At 33.4% G+C, this 14,986-nt stretch overlaps 1 protein-coding gene across 1 annotated transcript; it reads right to left on the reverse strand.

Moving 5' to 3' along the window:
- Positions 1–1,151: 1,151 nt before the first annotated feature.
- LOC125663635 (beta-1,3-glucosyltransferase-like) lies at positions 1,152–14,935 on the reverse strand. The gene is made up of 14 exons (XM_048895927.2): positions 14,830–14,935; positions 12,593–12,652; positions 12,076–12,191; positions 11,461–11,540; positions 9,901–10,009; positions 9,640–9,776; positions 9,489–9,552; positions 9,263–9,382; positions 7,505–7,574; positions 7,288–7,401; positions 7,104–7,206; positions 6,316–6,441; positions 5,907–6,054; positions 1,152–4,616 (listed from the first exon to the last, which is right to left on the reverse strand). The coding sequence occupies exons 1-14, from the start codon at positions 14,876–14,878 to the stop codon at positions 4,431–4,433; spliced, it is 1,482 nt and encodes a 493-aa protein (XP_048751884.2). The 5' UTR covers positions 14,879–14,935; the 3' UTR covers positions 1,152–4,430.
- Between the last annotated feature and the right edge of the window lie 51 nt (positions 14,936–14,986).

Genomic DNA, 14,986 nt, shown 5'->3' on the forward strand with positions numbered 1-14,986 from the left:
CAGGCCAATATCCAGGGTACATATAGGTCAAACCACTACAATATTAATTAATACTAATATTAACAAGAGCAAGAGGTACTGTGAGCAATGCTCACTAAGAATACCCCCCCCCCCCCCAATCTCCCAAAGGGTGTTGTTAATAGGTATAAATTACCTCTTTCCTGAGTGTAAAAAATATGGAACGCATTTGTAGAAGAAAATGGAAGATATAGTCCGAACACAAATCCATGGTATAAACCTATAATTTTGACCTTGAGATCAAGGTCATAGAGGCCATGAATGTACATGACACAGTATCATGGTGATACACCCATGTCTTATATGGTATGACTATGTCAAAACCCTATAATCAATTTTGACCTTGAGGTCAAAGTTCAAGGTCATGAAGGTACCCGACACATCGTCTCATGGTGATACACTCATGTGTCAAATATGGTATGTCTATGTCAAAGAACAAAGAAGTTATGGCCCGGACACGAATCCATTGTAAAAAACCTTTAATTTTGACCTTGAAGTCAAGGTCATATAGAGGTCATGAAGGTACTAGACACATCGTCTCATGGTGATCCACCTGTGTGCCAAATATGGTATGCCTATGTCAAAGAACAAAGAAGTTATGGCCCAGACACAAATCTGCACAGACAGACAGAGTGATTCCTATATACCCCCCCCTGAACTTCGTTCGCAGGGGGTATAATCAATACAATTGGAATACAGTGTATTAAATACTAGGGAGTGGAAGAGGATAACTTGTGTAACCGAGTAAAAAGGTTGATAAAATACCTCATCAACAGGCGTGTACCATTTGTTAACTTTTTACAATAATATATTACTTATTTGTTTATTAAAAAAATACCATATTAACCAAGTACCTTAAACTTTTTTAAATGCATGTATTGCAAGAAACATGTAGAAAGTATGAAGTGATGCAACTTTAAATCAAGATGCGTTTTATGATCTTAAATGGTACATGTATATACTGTTGGAGAAAATGACATTGATTTTTGTTCAACATTTAATTGCAAACTGCAATCCATCTTTAATAACAACCATGATACTTTTAAAAATTTTCCTGGCTTTAGGTTAATTGTCCTCAAGAAAAATTCAATAACTGCATTGATATAAATAGTATATTATAACCCAACTACGAGTGCAATCATTTTTAATCATTTATTGAAATGCATTGTGAAGAAATTCCCACCCAGAAAAAAATTCAAATCCACAACATACTATAAAGGGGCATGGACACGATTTGAGCTTAAAATTTTCAAATTTTATTCTTCCATTTTTAATGTTTAGAATGCTTAATTAAGGGTTTTCTAATAGTCAGCAAAAGTTGTGAATGTCGGTTGTTGAGGTACTGCGCATGCATAGGAGATACAGAGCTCACAATTCTTTGTTATGTAAACAAAGCTCATGCCATGTTTTTGTTTACATATGTAAATATACTGTACTAGTAAATTTACAAGTTAATTCTGAACACAATTAAATAGTTTTTAGTGTTTGGGTCATCTCATTTTGTTTTAAACAAAATGTTTTCTATAAAGCAATCTATATGTAAACAAAAACATGGCACGAGCCTTGTTTACATTACGAAGAATTATGAGTGCTGTATCTCACTTGTAACTCAACAACTAATATTAAAATTTTTGTTGACCATTAGAAATACTTTAGTTAAGCATTGTAAGCACTAAAAATGGAAAAATAAGATTTGAAATTTTCAGCTTAAATCATGTCCATGCCCCTTTAAGATGAACATGTTTCATGTGCTCAAAAAACAATGAGAACACAAAAATTAATCTGTGCTCTTTTTCACAAACAATAATTCACATCCTTACCCTGTGCAATATATTATTCATAATCCCAAAATATACATGTATTTTCTCATACTTCAACACAGTACAATTCAATACAAGTCTCTGGGGAAAAATCACCCAGAAAGATCACTATACATATGACTATAGAAATAACAATGTCTGCAATATACATGCACTATACACGTATAAAAAAATATAATTTTTAAAAAGGTCATTACTGGAAACATTTTGACAGATCTCATATGAAACAAAACAGTTTAATCTAATCTCAGCGAGATTCCTCAAAGCTGGATATTTGAACTTGGAGGCGTCAGTCCAAATATCCAGCCTCGAGGAATCTCGCTGAGATTAAGTTTAATCCACAATGTTTACGAAATATAAAAACAAGACAATCAGCCAAATTTATCTACAATATTGCTTAGAAACTAAATCACATTTATTTGGCACCAAAATAAAACATCTGTGAACCTACTTTTTTAGCATAATAAATGTCGAAGTCTTTTTGTATCATTGGGATATATACAGTTAATAAAGCAAACTATACAGAAAATACACCCACCATTCTACCATTGTTTTTATAAACCCACTCCCCCACCCCCATAATACCAACAACCATGACATCTATTTCTTATATTTCTTTATCTAACTTTGTGTCAAATTGAAGGGTCAGTGCTTTTATTGAGAAACTACATTAAAATGGCATAGGTTTCATCACTAACAAAACATAAATAAATGTAAATATATAATAACAACAGACTTGTAATTTTAAAGAAATGAACACCTATAATGATGTTGCATAACAAGTTTTTATTACTGATTACATGTAAATTACATAAATGTCAAATTACATGAGTGTTACTTGCACTACTTAAGGATAATGATGGAGCTGCACTATTTAAGGGTGATGAGTTTTTAATATGAGCATGCAAAAAATTGATGAATATTCCTTCTAGTTTACAATAGACAGTAACTCAAAATGCCCATGCAAGATTTTGTTTATTCATCCTATAACTATCTAATATATACATGCAAATTAATAATTTAATTGTTTATCTGTTCAATTATATAAATCTTGGCTGTATACCAACATGTTGATATCAATAAATTGAACAAATTAATCAAGAAATCAAATGAGAACTGATTCCATGATGTAAATGTATTATTTATTAATTACTTGATAGTTGATTATGAACTACATTTATTTTTGTATGATAATAAAAATAATTCAATTTATAAAACAATTTACGTTTATCTCAATATACTAATATTGTGTGTTCATTAGATTTTGAGATGGCTCAATTTTCACTGACTTCACCACCAATTTCTAACCACAATGAAATGCACAATTTATTTAATGTTTCAATGTACAGATTCATACCCATGAAATTACACCCCAATGAAGCTGTAAAATCTCCACAATCCACAAAAATTGGTCCCCGCAAATTTATATAATTTTACAGTAATTTCCATAACAACCAACATGTGTAGAGCTCAAAACTTTGGTTTGTCATCCTTACAATCACTTCTAAATTATAGGTTTTTCTCATTAGGATGAAGCTACATTCAAATCTTGGATAAATATGATACGATTTGAAATACATGTTTATGATTTTGGACATTCTCTTAAACTGATCAAGTCAACCATACTAAGACTCGTTTCATCAGAGGACTTGGAATATTACAACAGCTCCCTTATTGTCTGTCTTTCTAATGTTAGTCATGAATAAAATTTACATAGAAATATATCTAAAAGAAATGAACATATATTCCAGATAATAGAATCAAGCTCTATAAAAATATATCCCTGAAAAAGTTTTTCACCAAAAATCCTAAAACTAATAGTATGTGATTCATAATTTTTTTTAATGTTACTGTCATGTGTAGCAGGATGATGTAGAAATCACTTTTTATCTTTTTTTTTTTTTTTTTTTTACATGAACACATCTTTCTGAGAACCCAGAATCTTTCTTCACTGTGCAATCAATCCATATCTCCATGGATGACCATCAAGCATAATGAACATGTATACATAGTAACTGCATATACACAAGACCAATCATCTGTTATCAATATCAAACTTGTGGAGTATGCTTTGGCAGTCAGTCTGGGCAGCATAAAATTCAATATGGATATAAACAATGGCAAAGCTTGAAGCTATGGTTAAAACAAAATGAAACAAGATGAATTTTATATTTGTATGCTACATTGTAAAAGAGACAGCAATTTTCAACAAATAAATTGATAAAAAAAAATGTCTATCAAAAACACATACATGTATTTAATAATACAATATATTCAATGATATGGGTACTTTTTCATGCTTTTAGGAGTGTTTGAAGGAATCAACATGTCAATCTGTCTGTCCCTTTTTTGTCCAGATCATAATTTTCCAAAGGAGAAACATTTGAAGCTTATTTTTGGCACAAAGATTGCCCATTACCCAAATTAAGGTAAAAATAACCCCCCCCCCCCCCCCCAAAAAAAAAAAAAAAAACCCAACAAAAAAAACTAATATCCCTCCAATGCTATATTCAAAATCTCTAAAAGATAAGATATAACATTAATGCATTAACATGAATTTGATTAACTGCTATCTAATGTATCTAAAAGCCACTATAACTCTTCATGGTCCTCAGATTTTTCTGTCGTAGTTGTCCCACTGTCTGTTGGTCTGTTTGTACTCTCTGGTTCCTTCATCAAGTCCTCGTACACAGCCCTAGGGTCGGACATCCAGTGCTTGTGGAAAGACAGGGGAGTTCTTGCTGCTAGAAAATCTGTACTGTAGTCAACTGGTCGGGCCTGTTAAACATTGATGTGTTTTAAATGAATTCTGCAAAGCGAGTACAAATCATAATCTCATCTCTATATCTATATAAATATCTATATCTATATATATGTATATATATATCGATTTAACCAATCACTATTCACACCAAATCAACTGTTATATCCACATTGCAGATGTTTCAGTAATGAGAAACTTTACTACATGTATATACAAAGGTCTTGCTAAGTTCACAAATATTGTCTGTTGGTTGGAATATTTTCTCCTGTGCTTTATTTGGTAAACCTTAAAGAGACACTACAGCTCATTTTCCACATTTTAATAAAGTGTTTTTAAAACCATGTATTGATAAAATGATAAATTTCATATCAATACTGACAATTTTGAACAATTGGGATGCATCAATTTACTCTCAACTGCGCTTTGAAGATCGTTCGGAATTCAAAGGTTTCTTCATGCTGACTCGGACTTTTGAATGCTTATTTACATCACGTGGTTTTGAATGACAGCAAAGGTGTTCTGTAGGAAATTATTTAAATTCCCCTTCAAGGGGGTCCACACTCACCTTTCAAGTATAAGATTATTCCCTGCTCCTTATAATAAGTAATTATAAATCATTATTTCAACAGAAACCTTCCATGTTCCCACTGACCGATGTTTTTACAACTAACACGTGTCGTGTTCAGATAAAAATAGCACTTACTTTTAAACGTGGTGTCTTCGCAGCTAGTCTCAATGGCAGATTTAGGGGGCCAGGATCCCCCTCCCTTTTTACCCCACAGATTGTGAATGAAAATCCAAATTTTGCACCAGAATGGCCGATTACTTTGGCTAATCTTTGACTTTCACACCCCTCTTCGGAAATCCTAGATCCGTCACTGAGTTACATGTGTTTCTCCGAGCTCTTTGTTTTCCAACGGTCAAACTGATACCAAGGTAAATTTTATTTCACGTATGAGTTTTATCTCATTCTAATTTTACCTCTTTTCTCACAGAATCTGTCAAATTTCTAGATCTATCAACTACACTTTCTCTCTCTGGACGACATGCTGCACTGTTTACTGTCTATGCGCATGCGTCTGAAGACTGAAAGGAGGAGACTCGATATTTTGTGTATAGGCCATCAAAAAGTATTATTTTTTACGTTAAAACGATAATTTTTAACTTTAGATAAGTGTTATTTTCGCAAAGTTCATACTTTCAACAATGCAACAAAAATTGAGAAAGCGCTGGGAAAATTGTCATTTCATGATTTTTGCGCAAAATGAGCTGTAGTGTCTCTTTAAACAGCCTCTTTAATTCACCTGATGGAAATATGGACTGTGAACCAAACTGATGTCAATCCGTTTGTACCGCATTCCCAGCGTCATGTCATCCGGGGAATCGTCAGCGCTGCAATCCGACTCGCCACTCGTCACCAGCCGATTGATGGCTTCTCTGCTGAACACCATCCTGATAATGTTTGATAGGAAATTTAACAGAGGTGACGAGAATTACTGGACAAGATTCCAAAACTTAAAATTCTGCTCAATAATCTACTTATCAGCTGTTGCAGTGTCACTTTATTTCAATGTGTGTCCACAGAAATATTACTTCACATACATTGTCTTTGTCTAATCATGATTATGCATGGTTGTACATGCCCAGGGCAAGGTTTTATTTAAGCTAGATATTTTGTCAAATTTTCCCTGACCCCCAAAACATAGAACATACCCTCCTCCACCAGTGATATAGGTATAGCCCCAGTTTTTCTTGGCCACAGCATATGCATACATCTCTCCGAGGTGAACGGGTTCTTTGGGATCATAACAAGCTAGTAACTTCCTCAATCTCCTCAAACTAAAATGACATTACATGCTAATAACTTATGAACATAAAAAACTGAAACAACATAAGCTAGTATCTACCCCAACCTCTCAAACTCAAACAACATAAGCTAGTATCTACCCCAACCTCTCAAACTGAAATAACATAAGCTAGTAAAAACCTCAACCTCTCAAACTGAAATAACATAAGCTAGTATCTACCCTCAACCTCTCAAACTGAAACAATATAAGCTAGTATCTACCCCCAACCTCTCAAACTGAAACAACATAAGCTAGTATCTACCCCAACCTCTCAAACTGAAACATCATAAGCTAGTATCTACCCCCAACCTCTCAAACTGAAACAACATAAGCTAGTATCTACCCCCAACCTCTCAAACTGAAACAACATAAGCTAGTAAAAACCCCAACCTCTCAAACTGAAACAACATAAGCTAGTAAAAACCCCAACCTCTCAAACTGAAACAATATAAGCTAATAACTCAAACTGAAACAACAAAAGCTAGTATCTACCCCCAACCTCTCAAACTGAAATAATAATCATTCACAATGTAAATGGTTTCATTCACACAACTGTTTCTAAGTGCTAGCCTCTGATTCTGTTGCCTCTGCTGACTTTAATGACATGCTTTTAAGTCAACTGAATTTAATCTGTTCTGAAGAAAGTTTACATACTTTATAATAGTGTCATCATCTGCAATCAAGAACCAGGGAACTTTGGCAAATTTCTTGTCCTGAAGCCATCTTCTCAGCATAGCCATAGTCTTCCCACAATGTCCTACAAAATGATTGAATTTCATAAACAAGCCACTTAATACATATATATTAACTTCCCCAACCATTAGTGTGATTATCATACCTCTCTCAGTGTTTGGAACACCAAGGTCGATGGTTGGAATTGAGGGATCCTCCTTCTCACTAAAATACTCTATATTCTTTGTGTCTTTTCCCCAAGTCTCTTTTACAATGGGTACTGTAACAAGAGGCCACAACAAAATCAACAGTCCTTACTGATACAAAATTCCTACATGCTTTGCAATATTTCACATTGCTCTGTGACGTTCCTTTCATACTACCTCTCTCTTTGTGGAACTTTTCACATGTCTTCACTCCTACAAACAAATCCTCTTCAGGTATCTCTGGGCCCTGAAAATGCATAGATTATTGTCAATCTCTGGGCCCTGAAAATGGATGGATTATTGTCAATTTCCTAAAACAGAAATAAGTAGCAAGCCCTGACCTTGACCTTGTTATACAACCTTGAATTCAATCAACTGCGGCATTTCATAATTTCCTGGAGTTTCTTGAAAATATTTTGTACCATATATACTCGCCTACAAGTCAGTTGTATAGTTTTTAGGTTATTTTGGAGGGAATTGCCATTGACCCAATTATAAGGCGGTCTAACTTTTTCAACAATCGGTCGACAATTTCAAATCAATGCTCTATTATTTTTACCTGTGGTTTTTTTTTTTTTTTAGAAATGTGCCGATATTTGATATTTTTTCCCAACAAATCAATTTCATATCAATACTTTTATGTATTTATCTGTGTTCCAATAATATTTTCGGATATGACATCGATATTTTACTTTCTAATCTCAACAAATTAAACAGTTACTATTTTGTTGATTTTGTCCGTGTTTTTGTTGTTTAAAAAATACTAGGCTATACATTACGCCATCCAGAAAAATACTAATCTTCCTAGGACACTCCTATAAGTCAGACATAGAGTTTTAGACCAAAATTTAACTCCCAAAAATCCAACTTATAGGCGAGTATATACGGTAATGCTTGAAAGTTCAGAACATTTATGAGAAAATTTGACTCCAGCTATAGTGAGACTCCATCCAGAGGGATAACGAGACACTAAAGAATAATAGAATCCTTCATTAGTACGAGTGTGGGATAGGGAAATTCCATCGAGGGGACAAGATTCGCAGTCTAAGACGAGGCTTTGCAGAGTCCTAGACAGCGAATATTGTTCTAGAGGTGGAATTTTCCTACCACATACTAGTAAATAATGAAGGATTATTTTTCTCACATTTTACCTACAATTTAGTGTATAAATCCAGAAGCTTTGCGAAAATTCTAAATTATCAAAATCCTCAATTGAACTCCAATACAAAAACTAATTAGGCAGACAGAAAGAGCATACTTGAAAATGGTTTACACTATAAGTGTGAACTCAAAACCCAAGGTTGTCCACCAGAGAATTATACCAAAGTGAAATTTAAAGAAAACAATGCAAAATATTTTACTTCATTGTGTAACGTAAATCATAGAAAATATACAACGTCACAATCAAATGACGTCGCAGCAGTGTGAGACAGAAAAATCTCACATGGCTGTCTCACATGGGTAAAGTCGATCTTACACTGGTGATAATGTGAGAAAGGGATATCTCTGTTGGTCTGCCATGTACTCCCACAACAACAAACAAACACCTCTCGTTTCTTTATTATCTTCTGAATGAAAAAATCGTGTCAACAGACTTAGACAATTTGTATCTAAGTTAATTTTAGTTCTTCTGAAGAAAGAAAGAAGGACTATCATAAATAAAAAACCGGAATAGATGTGGTTAAGCACACATGTTTATTCTAATGTACATGCTTTGTAATCTGCAGTTTAAGGCAGTTAAATGTAACAATAAAAAAGCAAAACCCAACAAAAAAAGATGTACGCATCAAGGAAATTGTGAAATTGAATTAAAATGGAATAAATATCCTCTCATTTGCTATTTGTGACTGTTATTATTGTTGATTTAACAGTATCAAACGTCCAAATAACAAATGAGAAGACGGTTATTCTCTAATTGTCAGTCTTGGTACTCACACAATCAGGAAACTTCACAGGAAACCATGAGGCACACTTCTCAGTGTAGTCAAAGGTACATAACTCAGGCACATCTGTTAGACTTGCTCCATTATTCCCATGCTGTAGAGCCAGAGCTAGCTATGTTTTAAGTGAAAATAAATGTACAATTTTTAGGTTTTACTTGAGTATTCAGCCTATTGATAAATTATATGTGTATGTCCTCAATATGTATTCATGTACCTACTTCATGTTTAGGATCAATAGTAAAATCTGATCTGATAGAATCATCTGGCCATCTCTGTCCAACACTGGAAAAAAAATTACACATCAGTTAATTCTAAAATGATAAAATCAACTGTTCATGAAAACAGAATTTGTCACGCTAATTTCTTTACCTCATGAACAGCGCTCTGCTTAAAGCAATTCCTGTACCGAAGTCAGGGAAAGAAAAGGCTGAAGGGTTGTTGGCATTAGCAAAATGGTGAATGATGGTGGCTTCTCTATCATGTAAAGCCTTACCCAGGAAATATTCCTAAATGTACCACACACAAAAAATTTCAATGTTCACATCTAGAGTCACATTTGTATCTAATATACATGTATAAAGAGTCAAATGATCATTAACCATGTGATACATCAAGAGTTAAAGTTCACACCTTGTTTGGATCATATTTTCTGAGCACGTCTAATAGCCTAGGTAAGGAGAGTCTGGTTTCTTCTTCACAAATAAAAATCCATGAAGAATCTTTCAATTCCTGGGCAAAACTAACAAGGAAAAATAATAGTACATGTACTATTATGTACATTACCAGCATAATATATATATATTATATAACACATTTCTTTAAGGATAGGCAGGATACTGATCACATGATTGAAATAACCTGTCAAAGGCTCATATCATATTATTATACTTTCATGCAAAATACTAGAATCTAAGTGGCCAATAAACAGTTAAACAAAACATAATGCTTCCCTCTGAGAATAGAAAGCACGCGCTCCAGGGTAATAGTATCTAGTAACGGGTAACAGTACTTGACAACGGATGATATTATAAAAATTATCACATGCGTCAAATCTAAGCGGGTACAGTTTGTCATAGATTGTCAGATGACGTCGTTTGAACAAATATGAGCAAACTGTAAATGTATCCCTAAAAGTGAACTATGGTTTGTTAAATATTACAGAATTTACCATTTGAATTTTCAAACTTTGAATTATTTCACCATGTTGACTTCATTTTTTTTAAAAATGTTTACAACAACGTATAGATAAAATACTGAATTCAATCTTTCCGATTTGTTGTTTATATACCATTCAGTATAATATAACAAATATTGCATGTAGTTGAGGGTAACATTGAAAATTTTCACCCCTCAAAAACCATTGTCAACCGAGGTGTACTCAACTACATGCAATATTTGTATAGTAGTGGTTGTCTTCACTTTAGAAGCTAGGTATATGTTTAGTTGTGACATCATTGCTTACTGAACTTCATCATACAATGTACTAGAAGGCTATGATATCATAGCTAGATATTTATTGTGAATTGCTGGGGGCATTGGGGTGTGGTTTTCTTTTATTTTGGGGGATTTTTTTTACCTTTCAGCAAATTTCTCTGTCAATTCATTCTTAAATTTCATGAAATGTACTGAATAGATTTCATTTGAATAATTCTTTTGGATTTTAGAATATTTATAAGCACTACAGGTACAGTGTAAGTAAACATGATGATAAAAACCAGTTACAATAGTGAGAATGCACAATGTTCATTGCCACCTAGTTCAACATTGAGGTCAGCTTGTTTACTTCATATTGTCATTAAACATCAAGTACATAGATTATATTTTATTCAATGTAAAACAAAAATTACTGACATTTTCTTTACTGAAATTAGATAAATGTGTTATTTGAAAACAAGATTTTATCAGAGACATATGCTCTGATTTATATAGTTAATTAAATTTTGATGTATTAATAAATATATACTTCTGTCAACACCATAAAATCTGAAAAAATACTGAAAGAATATCCATTCCCTATAGGCTGTTTGAATTTCAGGTTTCATGGAACCATGATGTCATTAGTCGGTTGTCACTCCCATAATTAGGGGAGGTAACTTTAATCCCCATAACCAACCTTAGACAAAAAACTCACATGGTTGTAAAAGTACAATATACAAACAGATAATATAAAGAGTTCTAATTAGTACTCACATTGGCAGTAGTGGAAGGACTGTAAAGGCCCCAATAAGATCCCATTTTTCATGTGTAAAGTATAGCTTGGGTTTCTCTTTCTATATATAAAATAAGGAGCACAATATGAATGACTTAGATCAACAATTAGCAGTCTCCATGGAAACTCACAAGTCCAGGCTAGTCATATCTGGAAACTTACAAGCCTAGGCTAGTCATATCGGGAAACTCACAAGTCTAGGCTAGTCATATCTGATCATGGAAACTCACAAGCCTAGGCTAGTCATATCTGGAAATTCACAAGTCTAGGCTAGTCATATCTGATCTGGAAACTCACAAGTCTAGGCTAGTCATATCTGATCATGGAAACTCACAAGTCTAAGCTAGTCATATTTGATCTTGTCTAGACTAGTCATATCTGATCTTGAGGCAGCCAAATGAGATACTAAATTTTTTAAGAAAGATACATAAATGTAGAATCATTATATATGAATGGTATAACATTTAATGGGTTTGTGAAATTGAGAGTTTGACTAGTTTAAGTGACATGTTTTCATGAAGACTTCTTCAAAATATAATACATATGTAATTCTTTTTTCTTTAAAATACTACATTTTTACAAATCATGAAACTTACCTCACTGAGATCCTTTGTTTGATCTTTGAAATGTTCTTTGAACTCTGAAGACCTCTTTAAATGATAGGAATTTGGCTGACTGATCACAACAAATGTGATGTCCCTAAGACTCAGGCCTACAAAGTATGTTTTTTTTTCCAAAAAATTTTAATTACAATTTTCTTTAAAATTTAATTGTCTATCTTTTGTGTTCAAATACATCTACCGGGTACTTATCTATTATAATGTCAAATGTACACAAGTTGATGAAATTAAAAATTATCACAAATGTCGTTCGTATTTTGCTTTGTTTTTACATTTCAGCACAGTATTCCAAATATCTACTGCTCTACCATGTATAAAATCCAAGTTTCAAATATCATACTGTCCAAATCATATCAAGGCCACTGTAATCTCCTAAGCATACTATACAGGTAATTGCATTTTCATATTTCAATCGAAATTTGCACCTTTTATTTCAGGGCATGGGTGTTATAGTTTACTTTGAAATTTGACAGCAATTCATCAGAGTTTTTACCTTTTGGTTTTACTTTTGCAACTTTTTCATTTTCTTTTTTGTCTGCTGATTCCACTGAAACTGAAATAAAAAAAACTTAAATTCAATCAATACGGTACTTTCGAGATGTGCCCGAACAACTGATTAGAATTAACATTTATACACCGTGGTCACATGATAGTAACCAATTGTAGGGCAAAGTTGACATCAATACAAATTTGAAAGTGGTGTTTCACTTAGTAGCGGACTGTCCGTAATGAGCTATACGTAGTCCAAAAAAAGGAGGAAGAATGTTGACGATCCAAGTCACTATTGGTGTTCAGTACCTGAGTGCAAAGCAGATATAAGTTCTCCGTATCTTGTTCATATCAGCATAATCGTCTTCCGTTTCTATGTCCTTGGGATTTTTTCCCCTCACCAACTCATATAATTTAATCAAATGCGTTTTCCTACAAATGGTTGTTGTCAATGCTTTCTTGGAAAGATAGCCTTTTAATGCAGGAATTTGATAGCAATTGAAGTATTCCATGCTTGTTTACTATAAGGTAATTCCATCCACTAGAATTATAGGTTAAATCTTTTATTTGATTGTTGATTCTTCAAATGATATATCTTAGTAAGAAATAAGGAAATAAAACTAATAAAATAAGTATGTTGTGGTATCAATAAATTTTTTATCAATTAGCACAATATACCTGTTATCAACGTCAGAAAATTGCAATTTTCTTTAAACGGCATTGTCAAAATTTCACAAAAACTGGTTGCGATGATATAATAGTATTCATAACCTGATAACAAATTCATGAAACTGTTTCTTTTTAAAAAAAATATATACAAACTGTTGGTGAAAAATAAAAGAAATCTATCGCATAATGGACTTGACAAATAATTTAATGAAAACAGAATTATTGCCCTTGGATTCAATATTTTGAAACATATAATTAATTATTCATATATACCTTAGACTTTTGAAATATTCTATGGTTATTAATAACAAGATTTTTTACAATAACTATTGAAAAAGACTCCAACAAAATCTATGTTCCTGTCATGCATAAATCTGATTAAATCATTGACTTTGCAAATTCTTATGACATCACAGGAGGGTGGAAATACCTTAATTGTAACTTACTGTAATCCGGAAGTGACATGCCCTACAAATTAATGCACGATAAAGTCAGAGTTGACTGGGACATTTTGTACGAAATAAACTGACCAGATATGTTATTTTTAGGACTATCACCATGGTTTGTGGATGGTTAATATAGCAAGTCAATAATTATCAGTTCGCCTACTAGGTAAATCAACAAACAGTAGAAAACAGACACAAGTCGGTGAATCGTAATCAGTTGTATAGCTGGTAAATATCTTGGTATGAAGCTGAGAATAAGTAACATTCTAACAAGGCTCCTTTAATTCATTGTGGATTAAAATTTTTGTTTTAGGATCAGACTGGATGAGCACCAAACTAAGGGCCTTAAGTTTTAATCATATGGCTTCATCCATTGCATTTACTTCTTTCTCATTACATACATGTATTTAAATGTGACAAGTTAGGATAAAATAATCTTAAAATTACGATAGAGAAAAAGAACGTCCATTCTGATCAATATCTAATTTCGTAGCAATGATGCAAGACAGTATGGCATCATACTAATCAAAACAAAATACAATGGCAATCGATATAAACAATGATAAACATAATTTGTATGTTACATAACTGTCCATACTTCATGACACATGTTAATGTGACCATCTCCATAAAATGTCAGGTGACAATGTCTCCTAGTGGAAAGCGTCATCGACTTAATTTGGAATAAATTTATTTCCAAGGGAGAGGGGTGGAAAGAATGGTGGCCAAACTTTGCAGTTTGATCGCCATTGATCTTGGCAGAGGCCAAGCCCCAGACTGAAAATTCAGGGTTTGACTGCTAATCTGTTTTATTCAAATCATTGCATTTTCCAGAGACGTATATATAAGCCTATGTCTCTGCATTTTCTCCCTAGTCCCAGTACAATACACCTATAAGTTCGTATTCAAATCTCCCCAAGTTCACAATGCAAGATATCATATGAATGCTAAAATCAAAACTTAAGTAATCGCAGTAATTGTAGGTAGGCCTATATTACGTGAAACACCCGTGACTGCCACCCCCGGGATTCCATGACCCGAGCCTCTTTAATAACTTTCCCTTTCTCAAATTCACGCAGTCAGACTAAAGCATCCGTGTCTTCAAATGGTAAAAATCATTCATTACCAATCAACAGTGAAAGTAAAATCCAACTGGCAGATTTCAGAGAGAACATTTTCCCCGCTGCGCTCAGTGCCTTCGTGGCTTTCCCTTCTGCTGTCTGTTTACTCGCCTACTCGACAACTTCAGTAAGCGAGCTTCCGATTGATCAATCCCGTGTAAT

The sequence above is a fragment of the Ostrea edulis genome, chromosome 1, assembly GCF_947568905.1.
Source record: "Ostrea edulis chromosome 1, xbOstEdul1.1, whole genome shotgun sequence".
Lineage (NCBI taxonomy): Eukaryota > Metazoa > Mollusca > Bivalvia > Ostreida > Ostreidae > Ostrea > Ostrea edulis.

Coding starts and splice junctions, on each gene's coding strand:
- LOC125663635 (XM_048895927.2), bottom strand. CDS start 14,878: ATGTTCTCTCTGAAATCTGCCAGTTGGATTTTACTTTCACTGTTGATT. Junction 9,553..9,639: donor AGCAGAGCGCTGTTCATGAG/GTAAAGAAATTA, acceptor TTTTTTTTCCAG/TGTTGGACAGAGATGGCCAG. Junction 9,383..9,488: donor CTATTGATCCTAAACATGAA/GTAGGTACATGA, acceptor CTTAAAACATAG/CTAGCTCTGGCTCTACAGCA.